The sequence below is a fragment of the Juglans regia genome, chromosome 6, assembly GCF_001411555.2.
Source record: "Juglans regia cultivar Chandler chromosome 6, Walnut 2.0, whole genome shotgun sequence".
In the NCBI taxonomy this organism is placed as follows: Eukaryota; Viridiplantae; Streptophyta; class Magnoliopsida; order Fagales; family Juglandaceae; genus Juglans; species Juglans regia.
In genome coordinates, this window is record NC_049906.1 from 8,587,562 (window position 1) to 8,604,693 (window position 17,132).

Genomic DNA, 17,132 nt, shown 5'->3' on the forward strand with positions numbered 1-17,132 from the left:
TTTAGGTACTCTACTGGTTGTCCAGTCACTTGGTATGAGACCAATTTCTCCCTCAAGAAGATGATTAATAACTCTTGATCCTGAAGTACTGTTTCTTAGTGCAATTGATGTTTTGATGTATCTTGCAAATTGTACACGACCAGATATTGTCTTTTCAATTAACTTACTAGTAAGATACAATTATGCACAACTCGAAAGCATTGAAATTGTGTCAAACATGTTCTATGCTACATTCGTAAAACAGTTGACATGAGATTATTTTATCCAAAATGGTCAAATCCTCAATTAATTGGTTATAGACTCGATTACTTCTCTGATCCGCAAAGAGGAAGATCACAAATATGATACCTATTCACTTGTGGTGGTACTGTTAATATATGGAGATCTATCAAACAAACATTAGTTGCCACTTTTTTCCAAACACTGAGAGAATATTACAATTCATAAAGCAAATCAGGAATGCATTTGGTTAAGTTCAATAATTCAACACATTCAAGAAAAATGTGCTTTATCTACAATCAAAGATAGCCCAACAACATTATATGAAGATAATGCTGCTTGTATCACACAAATCAAGGGAGGCTATATCAAAGGTGATAGAACCAATCATATTTCACCAAAGTCCTTTTATACAAATGAGTTCCAAAAGAGTGGTGATATTGATATCAAACAAATAAGATCAAGTGATAATTTGACAGATCTATTCACTAAAACATTACCAACTATAACATTTAAGAAGTTGGTATACAATATTGAGATGTGCATCAACTCAAAGATCTTTTATTATAAACTACTGAACCTCTCTATACTTTTGAGGGTGAGATAATGATCATAAGGACAATACTCTTTTTCCCTCTCTATGTTTTTTTCTTCTAGGTTTTCATTTGCAAGGTTTTAATGAGACAATACTAAAGTATTCCAAAGTACATAAGAACGTTGTACTCGTTTTCCTTTGCCATTGATTTTTTTTTTCTTTTGGATTTTTTTTTTTTTGGCAATGTTTTAACAAGACATGTTTTTTGTGTTGGATCACCCAAGAGAGAGTGTTATAAATATATACATGAACTTAGTGGATGACTATTTAGATTCCACCTTTTAAAATTCTAGCCAATTCATGTATCAATTCCTTCTTGAAATTTTCAAATTTATGAATGGATCTTGTTAATTCATGTATCACCATTTCATATAGTTTATCCTCCTATGCCTATAAGAGGGTGTCTTGTAGATTATTTGTACAACACAAAAAATTCAAAATGAATGATATTGAACTCTTGAAGAGCTAAGTCAATGTTGTAATCTTTCAATTCTTTTATTACTTCTCTTAATTTTATAACGTTTTAGGATATTTTTGTTTTGGAGATGTATTTTTGACTTTTTAAAAGTATAGGCAAAGATAAAAAACAAAAACAAAAACAAAAAATTCTTTTTAAAACGTGAGAAGAATCTTTTTATTTTTTATTTTTTTGTTTTTGAAAATGGAATGAAGGTAGGCCTAAAATTTGGAAGAATCTTTGTGAATGAGGTTTTCGAAGAACGTTTCTCTTACGAGCTTCTGAACTTCGAAAGTTCGAAGGGTCACGGCCCGCACTCTTTATTTTACAAGGTTCAGTAGACACGACCATAACCGAGACGCCGGAGATACCACCGGACGATGGAAGACGGGGAGATAGACGAGGGAGCGATGGTGGTGGACGATGAGGATGGGCAGTCAGCAGTCCAGCGCAAGGTAGAGAGGTCGGCGCACGAAATGCTGCAAGAGAGCAAGGCCTCGGTGGAGGATATCGTGGCCAAGATTCTCTCCATCAAGAAAGAAGGGCAGCCCAAATCTCTACTCCGAGAGCTCGTCACTCAGATGTTCCTCCACTTCATTACCCTCCGCCAGGTACCTTCCCTTTCTTCTCTCTCGCTAGGGTTTGTAATTTATGGTTTTGTGTTTTGTTGTTTAATTCAAGCGATATAGTTTCTTCAATTTGATTAAGCTTACCTCTTTCCGTGAGAAAATGTAATTTCTTTGTTAGGATTGTATCTAGAGCCAAACTGAAACTGATGCTCTTTTGCCTAAGTACTATTTGATTGTTTACATTATCCTCTCAATGATTCTTTGTGTTGTTCTGGCGCAGGCAAACCGGTCCATTTTACTAGAAGAAGATCGTGTAAAAGCAGAAACAGAGCGTGCAAAGGCACCGGTGGACTTCACAACTCTTCAGCTTCACAATTTGATGTACGAGAAAAATCACTATGTTAAAGCAATAAAGGCTTGTAAAGATTTCAGGTCAAAATACCCTGATATTGAACTGGTTTCCGAGGAAGAGTTTTTCCGTGATGCACCTGAAGATATCAAAGGCAAGACATTGTCCAAGGACAGTGGGCACGATCTGATGTTGAAAAGGCTCCATTTTGAGCTGTTCCAGGTGCTTGCTCCTCATTGTATTTGGTTACTATTGCCAAGAATATGTTATATTCTTTTTCCCAGAAACTTTGTGCAATCAGGTTACTCATTGATTTAGGAGTTATTGGTCAATTGTAATAGATTTTAATGGCATGAATATCCATGAACTTTTTGTATCTTTAGACAAGCATGCATAGTTGTTGCTCTTGTACATGTCCCGTATGCTTGGACTATGCCTACTTCTCATCAATGAAATTCCTTTACCAATAAAAAATTAATAATAATGCAAGTCCCACTTGTATATCATACTTGGCCGAAGGCTAGCGGGTACTTAAAAGTGTGGCTCTTATTGCCCAATCTACTTATTGATAGAAGAGGTGGTGGGATGGGAATAATATTGAAGTTTTGCATTTCTTTACTTGAACTCAGTTATGTAATTCTTTGCTGTCAAATTGTATTTGATTGTTTTTTCCTTCTAAATGGCTTATGGAATAATTCTATTACAGCTTTTGTTTAGCCTTTTCAAATTTAACATTGGATGTGGAAGCTTTGGGTTTTGGCATAACACATAACTTGTTCATAAGCTTGATGTATCTTAATACAAGTATTGCATTACTGTGTGCCTTGGGATTTGAAGCCTATTCAAGAAATGAAAAGTTGGACTAATGATTCTTTCTAGTATGTGCATGTATAAGTGAGTTCATATACCAACACACATGCCCTTGGGCATGGACAGCTATGAATTCATGTGAAGATGTGGCCAGATATGATATTTATAGAAACGATCCTTTTTAGAGGATGCATGGTGCTTGTCATCTATCCTATAATCAATGTCAAGTATGTCTTTCTTGATTTGTAAGTTTGATTTTCTTATGTAATGCTTCAATAGAAGGCCTAAACCACATGACCTATACTCTAAAAGGACTAGTCAATAATACATTGGAGTCCCATTGGAACCTCATAAAGAGTAAGAACTTCTTATTCTCAAGCAATGTGGGATCTCATACACCACCTACCCTTATTTTTATCATATGGGGTATCACAATCTCTCTCTCTCTCTCTCTCCCCCCCCCAAAAAAAAAAAAAAAAAAAAATTCTCGATGTCCTCGTTGGCCCGTCCTTCGTAGATGGCATGGCTCAAGTTTCATATTTCTGGTTGGGATAGACTTTGATACCATTTGTAACACCCTAATGAAATACCCAAATCGCATGAGCTATACCCCAAAAGGACTAGTCAATGATATAATTGAAACCCCATTGAAACCTTATAAAGAGCAAGAATTTCTACTTCCCAAGCAATGTGGGATCTCATATTCACCTACCCTTATTTTTATCATATGGGGTATCACACCTTCTGTAACGCCTCAATGGAAGGTCCAAACCACATGACCTATACTCCAAAAGGACTAGTCAATGATACAATTAGAGTCCTATTGGAACCTTATAAAGAGCAAGAACTTCTCCTTTCCAAGCAATGTGGGATCTCATACATCACCTACTCTTATCCATATCATATGGGGTATCACAATCTACCCCCCTTATATTCCCGACGTCCTCGTTGGGCCAGTCCATTGTAGGTGGCACGGCTCAAGTCCCACATTTCTGGTTGGGATATGCTCTAATACCATTTGTAACGCCTCAATGGAAGGCCCAAACCACATGGTCTATACTCCAAAAGGACTAGTCAATTATATAATTAGAGTCCCATTGGAACCTTATAAAGAGCAAGAACTTCTCATTCCCAAGTAATGTGGGATCCCATACACCACCTACCCTTATCCATATTATATGGGGTATCACACCTTCCCTCCAAAACAAGGGCTTGTGTGATTGCAAGGGCTTTATAGTATGAGGTACTTAGTAGGGTTGAATTGGCGTGGGTCATGCCGGAGAAAGTGGTGGCAGTGCTGGCTATTTGGCCAAACATTGGAGGTATACATCAGATTAAAAGGGTTTGGAAGATGATCCCAATGTGTATCTTGTGGTGTCTATGGCAGGAACAAAATGCGCGGACGTTTGAAGACAAGGAGAGATCGCTAGAGGAACTGTTAGCATTATTTTATAGCACTCTTTGTTCTTGGGCTATTGCAGTTGATTTTAATGGCATGGTCCTTCATGATTTTCTTGTCTCTTTGGCGCCCTCTTAGTCAGGGTCCGATATTGTAAATACTGGGCTAGGCCTATTCTTTGAGCAATATATCTTTTTAATTATAAAAAAAAATAAAATAAATTTGTATTTCATTTAAACGTTCTCTGTTCATGTTCGATATTGTCACTTTCTTTAATTTTTCGAGTATGGTATTGGGATTGCTGATTTAGTAACATCTTATCAGCGAAAAGAGCTCTGCAAACTTCATGAGAAATTGGAATTGCAAAAGAAAAAGCTTTTGGATGCAATTGCAAACCGCAAGAAATTCTTGTCAAGTCTTCCTTCGCACCTTAAGTCCCTTAAGAAAGCATCCTTGCCGGTGCAGAACCAGTTAGGGGTTCTGCATACAAAGAAACTAAAGCAGCACCATTTGGCGGAGTTGCTTCCACCACCTCTTTATGTAATTTACTCAGAGTTCTTAGCACAAAAGGAAGCATTCTGTGAAAATATGGACTTGGAGATAGTAGGAAGTTTGAAGGATGCTCAAGCTTTTGCCCGCCAGCAAGCAAATAAGGACACTGGTACACACTTTAACCACTTTTTGGATATTCATCTAATGTTTCAAGTGTAGACAACCTCTATTATTGATATATCATGGTCAAAATCATGGCATTTCTTTTTTCTTGAATTTATGCAAATCTATACTCCATATATGCTTTCACATAGTAGCTTTTCTTTGACTTGGTGATGATAGAATTCTGCATTTTGCACAAACCAGGGGGATCAATTATTAAATAATTCAGATATGTTAAACCCTAGGAGGTTGGCTCCAGAACAAAAAAAGAAGGGAAATGAATACTGATGTGGTTTAATGGTTCAGGCATATCAACTAATGTAGAGAGTTCCAGATTGGAGGATGATGCACCTGATGAGGAAGATGATGGCCAGAGGAGAAGAAAGCGGCCAAAGAGGGTGCCAAGCAAGGAGAACCTTGATCAGGAGGGATTATATCAAGTTCATCCTCTTAAAACAATCCTTCATATTTATGATGACGAGGTGTCTGATCTGAAGTCTGCAAAACTTATCACTCTGAAGTTTGAATACTTATTAAAGTTGAATGCCGTATGTGTTGGGATTGAAGGGTCCCATGACGGATCTGAGAATAACATCTTATGCAACTTATTCCCTGATGACACTGGCATTGAACTTCCTCATCAGGTATGAATGTTTTGTCAGTCTTCTTGGTGATTTTCATTTCAATATTCCCATTTTCTATCCTTTTTTTCTTGCATTTCCCCCTTTCTCTTTTTCATTTTTACATTGATAACAATTGATCTGGATCTTGGTGCAGGCAGCCAAGCTTTCAGTTGGTGATGCCCTCAAATTTGATGAAAAGAGAACATCACGTCCATATAAGTGGGCCCAGCATTTGGCAGGAATTGACTTTTTGCCAGAGATGTCTCCATTGCTTACTAGCCATGAAGCTCCAAGTGGTGAAACAGCTAAAAGTGATGCTGTTATATCTGGTCTTTCACTGTATCGTCAACAGAACCGCATCCAGACAGTTGTGCAAAGAATTCGTTCTCGGAAAAAGGCTCAGCTGGCTCTTGTGTGAGTCACTGTTTTGTATGTTTGGAATACTGGATCATCAAGGACAAACTAGAAATCACTAGGAGAGGCTAGAGCGGTCAAATATGAATTTAAAATTAATGTTTTTGTTCACTTTTTTAGCCTTTTCTTGGCATCCTTTATTATAATATATTGTGACTAATATATTGGTCATTTAAAGATCTTCATCCTGCGCTGCATGTTCATTACTTATATTTGCTGCCTTTTAAAAGTGGGAAATTTATATGCTGGGGCTCCCTATGTCTTGTTTGCCAGCATCTCAAGATGGGTGTTATGTTGAAATTTTCAAATTCTTATTGGCTTACAGGTCACAGCTTGATTTGCTTATGAAGCTTAGGTGGCCTGCTGTAACTTGTGAAAGTGTTCCGTGGGCTTTGCATAACCCTATTAGCAATTTGCATGGTTGGTCAACTGTAGGACACCAATCTATTCAGGCTTTATCTTTGCCCGTTGTAGAAACAGAGCAAGTTCGGGAATCTATAGATGATATGAATGGCCGATCTGGTACTTCAAAAGAAGAACTAGAGAGTGCAAGGGAAGATGGGGAGCTTCCATCTTTGGTTCCCTCTGCATCTGTCACGGGTAATGTTAAACTTAATCGTTTAAAAGGATCTAATCATGAGCATTCCAGGCAGCTGACTTTAATTTCAAAGAGCCTAGTACCTCCAATATCCAAGACAAAATCCCTAAGTTTTAAGAAACCTGATGACGATTTGGATCTGATGCTGGATTCTGATAGCGATCAGGATGGGCCTGCATATATTGAACTTGAGTCAGAAAATACTGCTACTCAATATTATGAGGTGGGTGAAAAGTCATGGGTGAATTATGGGGCCAAGGAATTTTGTCTTGTTTTAACCAGGAACATGGATACTGACCAGAGAATTTGGAAGTTAGAAGCCAAGGTAACTAAATTCTCTCTAAGTTCTTGAATCTTGTCCATTCATTGATTGTTGGATGCTTCACATTTCATTCAATTATGACAGATCATGATCAGCATGGAATATCCTCTAAGGCCTCCACATTTTGCTTTGAGTCTTTACAATAAAACCTCTGGGGGAAATCATTCAGAAAGTGATGGTTCAGAGTGGTATAATGAACTCTGTGCCATTGAAGCCGAGGTAATCAATAACTGTCTTGGGAATGGCTACTTTCAGTACTTTGAATATGCTGTGGCCTGCAGTATTAATTCTTTAAAACATGAAAGCATGGTGGAAGGGATTATAATCCTTTTTTTATTTATTTATTTAATAAGTATTATAATCTTATTCCAACTTATTAGCCTGCCCTCGATGTTATAGATCACAAGATAATTTTTGCATTTTAACTTTTAAGTTTTAAGTTTTAAGTGCATGCTTTAGAGTAGCTTTCTCTGGAAGAACTTTCATCCCATATTTCATCATGGATTTGCTTCGTTTTTCTCTCTAAATTCCAGAAGTTAGTTGCTACTGACTTCCTGACATTTTCCCAAGCAAAACACAGCTTAAATGAGTCTATCAGCTAATTTCTTTCCTTCATAATAGTTTGCGGATCATTAATATCATTTTTTGCTTCTCCTTTGTACTTACACGTGCTTACATGCTGAAATCTTCTTACAAGTTATCCTTTACCATTTGCATTTTGTAGGTCAATCTACATATATTAAAAATGCTACCCGTGGATCAGGAAAACTATATTTTATCTCACCAAGTGCGTTGTCTTGCAATGTTTTTTGACTATTTGATGGATGAGGCATCCCCATCCTCGGGAAAAAGGAGGGGTATTTCCGTGGTTGATGTCGGTCTGTCTAAGCCTGTCAGTGGTCGGCTTCTTGCCAGATCATTTAGAGGAAGGGATCGTAGGAAGATGATATCTTGGAAGGACATGGAATGCACTTCCGGCTATCCTTACTAGAACTTTTGATATGGGATCCAAAGGTGATGAAGTTGGTTCATCTGTTGCTGCTGCCAGTAAGCCAAGTGCTGAAAGACATAATAGAAGGATGAATGGTAGACTCTATTGCTTTGATAATTGAAAATATTTGATTTACCTATAAGCATGAAGCACTGATGTTAATTTGATTAATTTGCCTGGATGCATGAAGCTTGTCATTATAGACATGGGCCTTTGATTTGTGAAATCGTGGAGCCAGAGTCCGGAGGGGTTCTTCTTAGCTATAAGTCATTTACTGCATTGTGGCGATTTTGGGTTACAATGGTATGGAGTCTCGAATGTGTTATGTAGTCGTTGAGATTTAGATTTTTGTCGATTTGTTGTCTCTTACTGAGTTGTGAAGCAGCTGAGAAGGCTAATACAAAGAGGTAAGAGCTAGATTGAATCTTGTAATTTTGCTGCATTTTTAGTTACTTAAAACCTTTTTGTTTTCCCTAGCAACAGAAACAATTATGAATTTTCAATGTTATTGTATTTCTTAATAAAAATTCCAACAGAACATTACAAGAACATAAAGACTCTTTTAGATATTTGGGTAGAGTTTTAGTTCTACGGGAAGCAAGGGGTTTGTGGTCGGGTTTGGTGTATTTTGGATTATTTTTCGCGGACTTTTTGGGTTATTAGGAGTTTTCTATTATGGGTAAGGCGTTATCTTGTATACATTCAATGTACTTGGTTACTTTTTTTTATATATATAAAATATTTTTACTAAAAAAAAAAAACTCTTTTAGATTCATGAATCTTCAAAAAGTGAATGTAGAGCTCAAAGGCTTTGTTGCAACTCCGACGAGATTATCTGAAATTGGCATGAGATACCCATAAGTTCCTGATGAAACCTCCTCGAATCGGTTTAGTGCTAGGAAAATTGCTTCAAGTGTATGAGATGCTCAGCCTGTTAGCAAATTTGAAGAAGAAAGATATTAGAAAGTAGGAGTCAGGAGCTGGCATGGGGAAGGGGTAGAACGGGCATAAGTGGCTCATCTCCAGCCATCCAACGATGCCGTGTTGGCATGCAAGTGGCTAATTTCCATCTGTCCTAGGCAATCCCAAAACCCTTCCAAGCACACATGCAACGTCTCAGCAACCCCTCCATACAACTTTCTAACCTCACTACCTCCATAAACTCGGTTCTCACTCCCACACCTCTAGATTTGTCATCCGTCTCTTCTTATTCTCCTTCATTGTTGTGGTTTGGATTAGGGTTGTGCAAAAAACTGCTTGGCCCGATCCGCCTACCCGCACCAAAAAAACCGTTTTTAACTATATTTTGGGTTCGATCTGTAAATTTCAGGCAACCCACCTCTTAAAACAACCAGGCTATACAGTTGGCACATGAAATTGAAACTCTAGCTAGCCCCCTCCCACTTCTCTTTGTATCGCCTCTGTTCCCCTCCTCCCCACTTCTCTTTGTCATGACGCCATCATCCACAACCCGAACCCACTGTCAGGCTCATCTCAGCTTATCTTCTACCTTCACTTCCAATCCCCTGAGACGATGAGCCGAACCAATATCACTTTGGTATGCTTCTTTGCACTGCTGCAAAGCTTATTCTTCTTTTAAATGTGGAATTCAAACCTTCATAAAAACTTTTCATGGTTTGCAATTTTGAGTTATTAAGATGGAAAGGCTTAATTAATCTGAAACCTTGTAGATACAACAATGTTTACAAGATGATGCTGGGAGTGTATCTAAGTTTTTAACCATACCTGTGATTTCCTTGAACAAGTTTTCACCTCCATGTTCCTGATTTTTTTATGAATGAAGTATTTTTTTTTATTCTTCTTTTAAATGCCAGTCGGAAATCATCTTCTACATGACCAACATAGAACCTTTAGAGTCCCTAGTGCCAGCTTAAAGGAAAACGGGTTGACCCGACCCGAATTAGAGAGGTTGGGTCCGATTGGAAACTTCAACATGCGGGTTGGGTCGGGCCAAAAACATGGACGGGTTACTCGGGTTGCAGGCCTAGTTTGGATATAATAGCCATTGCCACCGTCACTTTAGAATCTCAAAAGCTACGTGAAAAACAGATGAAAAATAAGAATAATGTTAGATACAATTATGAGTTGTGTAATTTCTACGCATTCATTTTGAAAAAGTGGGATCTACCATTAAAAAATTAATTTTTTTATGTGAGTCATATTTACTATTTTTTTTTCAAAATGTGCACTTTAATTTCATTTCTCGAAAAATAATTATGATTTGGTTTTTATAATTATCAAAACAAATTCTTCTTCTATTTTTTTTTTTTTTTTGGAATTGCTTTGATAATTGAAAACAATTTGATTGCCTACATCACTTAATTTTATCAATTCTAAGGATTGCGCAAATTGCAGCTGATGTTTCAAATTAAGGAGAATTGTAATAACTTTGGTAGCTCACATTCATATTGCTAAGGGAGTGATGATTTAATTCGAAAGTATTCATGAACAATGCACAAAAAATCAGTGTGTCCGTGCGCCTCCCGTGGAAAACAGTCCTTGCACAAATTATTTTTAATAGACAAAAGGCATTGCTTTCTCCGCATCACAATAGAAAAAAGCAATGGACTAAACTCTTGTAAGTGAGACTACAATTGTCCGCACTGTGCGCACCTTCTACACGCTTCAAAAGATTTTAAGCCGTAATTTCACATGTTTCTCATCCTTCTACAGTTCGAGATTGAAAGTAAAACAAATGAGATTAAAGTTCCTTATGATTTTATAATTCAGAGGGATATAGACATAATATGCGGATTTCATTGTATTTAATATTGGAATTCACATTGTCTGTGGACATCATATGGTATTGTGAAATCTACAGATTAATTGAGAAAAACATCTTTATTAAAAAGTTATTGTAAGAAAGCAAAAAATGGATGAAAAATTGTATATAATTTCATTGATAATGATCTATTTAAATACAAATAATTTGAGAGATTGCAGCCATTGAATAAAATATGTATAGCTAGACTAATATTTAAATAAGATAACTAAGAACATTGTCATGCTAAATTAGTTCTAACGGTAGTATCTGTGTACTGATCTTCAGGGATCTTGAATTGATTGGAATCTAGCTGGAGGCTATTAGGATCACATGATGAATATTGGTTAACACTCCCCCTCAAACTAATGGGGTTTCTTGGAGCATTAACTTGTCACGTAGCCAAAGGAACCGTGCAGTAGTCAGTCTCTTACTAAAGATATCAACACATTGATTTGATGAATGTCTTGGTTAAGTACCTTTTCTCTGATGAAGTGATAATCTACTTCGATGTGTTTAGTTCTGGCATGAAAAATAAGATTTGATGCAAGGGCTATGTCACCGAGATTATTATATGGTTGGAGTATTGGGAAGGAAGATATGTAAATCTTTGAACAACATGCGGAGCCACTATAATTTTGCAGTAACAATGGATAAAGACCAGTATTCTTCCTCGGTGCTGATGCGGGATACAATGGGCTGTTTCTTGGCACTCTAAGCAATGAGGCAAGGTACAAGGTAGATGCTGAATCCACTTGTGGACCTTCTATCATCAAGTGAACCTGCCCAATCTGAGTCACAAAATGCATTGAGATTAAGAGAGCCAGTATTGAAGTGAAGCCCATGTGCGATGGTTCCTTTGAGATATTGTAGAACTCTCTTAGCAGTAGACCAATGACTAGTTCTCGGAGCATGCAGAAATTGACAGAGTTGGTTAATGGAGTATGCTATATCAGGTCTTGTCAAAGTGTAGTGTTGAAGAGCTCCAACAATTTGACGATTCTCAATGTCATTAACAAGAGGACCACCATCATTTTGTGAGAGTTTAGTGCCACAAGCAATGGGGGAAGAGCAAGGTTTGGCACCTATAATTTTGGCTTGATGTAGAGTATCTAGAATATATTTGGACTGGTTGAGATACAGACCAGTGTCATCCCGTGTGGCCTGAATGCCAAGGAAAAATGCTAGAGCACTAAGGTCCTTGAGGGAAAATTCTTTTTGTAGCAACTTTATGAGAGATGAAATGTGGGTTGGATGTGTTCCGGTGACCAGAATGTCATCTACATACACAAATACATAGATGAGAAAGTTTCCCTGCTGAAAGACAAAGAGTGAGTGATCCACTTGTGACTTAGTAAAGTCAAGAGACATTAGGACTTGGGAGAGCTTATTAAACCAAGCTTGTGGGGCTTGTTTGAGTCCATAGATGGACTTTTTGAGCTTGCACACACAATCAGGAAAAAGAGGGTGTTTAAAGCCTTGTGGTTGCTCTATATACACTGTTTCCTACAAAGAACCATGTAAAAAGGCATTTGACATGTCCAGTCGTGTGATGGGCCAGTTAAAGGCGACAACAAGTGCTAACACCACTCGGATTGTGGTTGGTTTAATTATTGGACTGAAAGTTTCAGTGTAGTCAATGCCATCTCGTTACTCATATCCTTTTGCCACCAATCGAGTCTTATAGCTATCTATAGAACCATTAACTTTTTGCTTGAGTTTAAAAACCCATTTGTAGTGAATGACATGGTGGTTTATAGGTCTTGGGTAGATAGTCCAGGTTTGGTTGGTTTGAAGGGCATGAAACTCAGCTGTCATAACTTCTTGCCATTCAGGTATTTGGGCAGCCTGTTTAAAAGATGTGGGTGCAGTGGAATGTAGTGATAGGGTACTTGGTGGAATAATAGAGTTGGTATTCTAGAAATGATTTAGGCTTAGAAGTGCCTACTTGAGCTCGAGTGACCATGGGATGGTGAGGAGGTGACAGATTAGTCTATAGTGTTGGAGATATTGTGGTTGATGGAGAGTGTGTTGGCTAAGGTGATGATGACTGGGGAAGTGGTGTGGTAGAGATGGGATTGGAAGAAAATAAGTTCTCGAGAGAGAGTGAAGTAAGAGATGATGATAATGGAAAAGGAGCTGGAATGGCAAGAGAAGAATTAGAGTTAGGGAAGGAATCTGTACCTGAGGGAAGGTCCTTGCAAGTCTAGAGTGAAGATAGGGAATCATCCTTTGCTAGGAAAAATTGTTCATCCAAATCACGTGCCTAGAAATGTAAATTTTGTTAGAAATAGGGTCAAGGCACTTGTATCTAGAGGGGTAGCCTAGAAAGATACACTTTCTAGTGTGAAACTCTAGTTTATGCTTGCTATAAGGTCGAAGAAACAGGTAACAAGCACAACCAAAGACTCTCAATAATTGATAATTAGGTGGTTTGTGGAATAGGGTAGTGTAGGGTGAAGAGAAATGAAGTACTAGGGTGGGGAGTCGATTGAGATGAGAAAGACTGCTGTAGAGACTGCTTCAACCTAGTATGTATGTGGTAGTTGGGATGTGGCTAGTAGAGAGAGACATGTTTCGGTGAGGTAAAAATGTTTTCATGTTTCGGTAAGGTGAAAATGTTTTCTCTCAACTAGCCCATTCTGTTGGGTAGTGTGAGGACATAAAATTCTATGATAAATCTCATTGGAATCTAGGTATGTTTTGAAAGGAAGAGAGGTGTATTCATCTCCTCCGTCAGATTGAAAATGTTTGATCTTGTAAAAGAGCAAGTTTTCTACTGTGTTTTTTAATTTAATGAACCAAGTAAGCACAACAGATTTCATTTTGAGGGGAAATAGACATGTAAATCGTGAGTAATCAACTACAAAAATGACATAGTATTTAAATTCAGCTAAAGAAGGAATGAGAGAAGTCCATACATCAAAATGCAATAATTCAAGAGGATGAGAAGACTGTCTATTTGAAGAATGAAATGGCAGCCTTCTATGTTTTGCTAATTGACAAGATTCACAAATATCAAAAGAAATGGAGTGCAGTATAGGAAGATTGTTAGAGTGGATCACACGACTAACAATGTCTTGACCCAGATGCCCTAGTCTATTATGTCATGTACGAAGAGTGGTCTTGACACCTAGGAAGGTTGTAGGTTGCTGTGATGTTTTGTGGAATAGCTTTTTGAGGTGTAATGGATAGAGGTTATCTTTACTCTTTCCTTACAAAAGGATCTTCTCGGTTTGAATGTCCTTCACCATAAAAAAAATCAGTAGTGAGAATAAAATAACAAGCATTGTTAGCACAAAACTTTTGAATGGATAATAAATTGGTTGATGCTTGTGGACAATGAAGAATATTATTTAAATGTAACGAGGAACCATTAGAGACAAGTGTGGAAGAACTAGTATTTGCAATGGAAAGGTTGGATCCATTTCCAACTGTCACAGCTTCAGTTCCTTTGAATAGTTGTTGTAGACTAAGATTGTCAAAAGCTGAAGTAATGTGGTTGTTGGCAACGCTATCTGCATACCATAACTGCTCAGCTTCATCCACTTGCATAACATTAGATTGGGCCACCATAGCTGCCACCTGAGAGGGGGAATGACACCCTTGATAAGCAAAGTCCATCCTTTGGTAACAATCAAGGGCTTGGTAGTTGGTTTTTCCACAGATATGACAAGGAACCGGAGTGCTTAAGAAAACATTGTTGGTTTTATCAGGAGTGGGCTGTGCAGATGAGGAAGTGGAAACAGTTTTTGATTGCTGGTTTTGTGGATAAAAGGACTTGTTTGAGTGTTGGTTCTTGTTTTTACGAGGAGGGAAGCTTTTGTTGGGCTTGTTTGAGAACATAGTAAGGCTACTCGAGTCTGGAAGAATATACTGTTGTTGAGAAATAAAGAGAGCTTCAAAGTTAAGAAGTTCACATTGAAATGCTTCAAAGGCCATGGGATGATCATGGGTAGCAAAGGAAAATGTTGTGATAAAAGGAGTGTAAGAGGGGTGAAGACCACTTACAATGTAAGTAATAAGATCTTCATCATCAACTGTTTTGCCAACTGCAGCAAGTTGGTTAGTAATTTGCTTAGCTATTTGAAGATATATTGTGCAAGTTTTGGAGTCTTGGCGAAGGGTTTGCAACTATCTCGTGAGATGTGCCACCCGAAACCTTGAGTGAGAGGCAAATCTGCTAGCTAGAGAAGTCCAAACTTGCTTGGATGAATGGACGTCATAAATTGTGGCCAGTACCCCATTTTATAAGGTGGCATTCAGCTAACTGAGTATGAACTGATTCTTCTTTATCCAAAGGACAAAGCCAAGATTGAGTATGGGGGTGGGATCATCCTGTGAGGTAGGAATAAATTGAGGTGGGCATGGCTCACTACCACCAACTATTTCTAGAAGATCAAAAGTGCGCAATATTGGAAGAAATTGTGAAATCCATAGTAGATAGTTTTGGTGGTCCAGTTTGATGGAGATGAATTGTGTGATATTGGGGATCACAAAGGATGAAGATGTGTTATCAGCCATTCGGATCAAAAGGTGTTACCTGAGGGGCTCTGGTACCATGTAAGAAAGCAAAAGATGGATGAAAAACTATATATAATTTTATTGATAATGATCTGTTTAAATACAAAGAATTTGAGAGATTGCAGCCAACGAATAAAATCTCTGCAACTAGACAAATATTTAAATAAGGTAACAAAGAACATTTTCATGCTAAATTAGTTCTAACGGTAGTATCTGTGTACTGATCTTCAGAGATCTTGAATTGATTGGAATCCAGCTGGAGGCTATTAGGGTCACATAATGAATATTGGTTAACAGTTATATAGTAATATGGAGAAGAAAAATAACATGTGCACTCATCTTCTTTGATGTCATAAAATACCATATATCATAATCATAGGTAGAGAACATTTCATTTTGGCCCGTACATCCAAGGAAACATAGATATGTCCAAAAATGAAGGGGAGAGTTTGGTTGACGTGTATCCTAAGTAACCACCTTACAAGACATTATGTAAGAAGTAATGATATACTTACGACTCTTTCACAATTCATTTCAAACCAACCAAAATGAGTGTACTACCTCATTAAAAATAATTTTAATTTTACATAATTAACCTCATTTTAAATAGAGTCGTAAAATAGTTGTAAGTTTGTTGTTTTCTATTATGAAAGATCAACAATTTCCTAGGGGTCGACATAAACCAATAAAACCAGTCGGAATCGATCAAAATTGGCTGCTGGATGTCGGAATCAGCCAAAACCGATGGAGAACTAGTCAGTTAGCACGAGGCAAAAATCGACATTGATCGGTTTGGTTCCCTATTTGAAGCTTTTGCAAATCGATGAACTGACCGATTATATATATTAATCTTTATTTTGTTCTTATATAAAACGCCTTGTTTAACTAAGTTAAATGATGCAGTTTGGTTTAATAAACCAAACAATGTCGCTTTGGTTAAGGCTGAAGCCCTAACCCCATTCCTTCTCCCTTTTTCGACCTCACTGATCTCTCTCTTTCTCTCTACTCTCCCTTCACAGACCAGCAATCCACCGGTGGACTAGAACTACAGACCAACGGTCCCACAAGCTATTTCTCACCTCCCACCATCCCCATCGCTTATACCATCCCATGAAGAACCAATGTCTATAGGAGTTACTGCTTGCGCATCGCTTGTTCACCCATTCGACTTCTTTAACAATAAGTTTGAATATTAAAGTTTAATATTTTTTTCTCTCAAATTGTCCCCATCGACTGAAGTTAGACTTGCTGATTCTCCACCCTCCCTTCCGGTCGGTTTGGACTACTTAAAATGGGCAGTCGGTCATTGTCGATTTTTGGGCCAGAAAATCAATCTATTTTTCAGCACTATAATTTCCCAACCAAAGGTTTGTAGCTTCACTGATTAGAAATTATTTATGATCAGACTTAATTTGTAAGATTTAAAGTAAGAAAAAGATAGATACTTAAAATAATTATTAAGCATTTTTTGAAAAGTTGGTGCGTTATAAATAAAATGTCTTAATCTAGGCAACATATATTAATATATTATCTCTCTTTGGACTAAAGTTCAAAGAAAAATACTTAGAAGACCTTGATCGCTTTAAAAAAGAGGGAGATCGAGAAAGGATTAATATTAGTGAAACTCATGTTCATATTTTTCTTAATGAATGAGAGATTCTAAATTTAAGTCTCAATAAACTCAACCGCATTTAATTCTGCATATATGGAAATTCCACGTAGATAAATAAAAAAAAAAAAGTCTCAATCTTTACTCTATTTGCCATTTTTGTTTGAAACAAAAGAAAAGGAGAAAAAAAAACACGCGGTAATGGAGAATTTTGTTA

The 17,132-nt window shown here is 37.4% G+C and overlaps 1 protein-coding gene across 2 annotated transcripts; it reads left to right on the forward strand.

The window, feature by feature from the left end:
• The first annotated feature begins 1,503 nt into the window (after positions 1-1,503).
• On the forward strand, positions 1,504-8,329 carry LOC109022273 (THO complex subunit 5A). 2 transcript variants are annotated; one of them, XR_002001202.2, is made up of 9 exons: positions 1,504-1,882; positions 2,121-2,411; positions 4,723-5,059; positions 5,359-5,696; positions 5,830-6,089; positions 6,415-7,012; positions 7,094-7,228; positions 7,734-8,095; positions 8,191-8,329. XR_002001202.2 is itself a non-coding variant. In XM_019005135.2 (8 exons), the coding sequence occupies exons 1-8, from the start codon at positions 1,652-1,654 to the stop codon at positions 7,998-8,000; spliced, it is 2,457 nt and encodes an 818-aa protein (XP_018860680.1). In that variant the 5' UTR covers positions 1,504-1,651; the 3' UTR covers positions 8,001-8,329. The 2 variants fall into 2 exon arrangements, 1 of the variants encoding a protein (XP_018860680.1); XM_019005135.2 differs by having other exon boundaries at positions 7,734-8,329.
• The last annotated feature ends 8,803 nt before the right edge of the window (positions 8,330-17,132 follow it).

Coding starts and splice junctions, on each gene's coding strand:
- LOC109022273 (XM_019005135.2), top strand. CDS start 1,652: ATGGAAGACGGGGAGATAGACGAGGGAGCGATGGTGGTGGACGATGAG. Junction 7,013..7,093: donor TTTGGAAGTTAGAAGCCAAG/GTAACTAAATTC, acceptor CAATTATGACAG/ATCATGATCAGCATGGAATA. Junction 7,229..7,733: donor TCTGTGCCATTGAAGCCGAG/GTAATCAATAAC, acceptor TGCATTTTGTAG/GTCAATCTACATATATTAAA.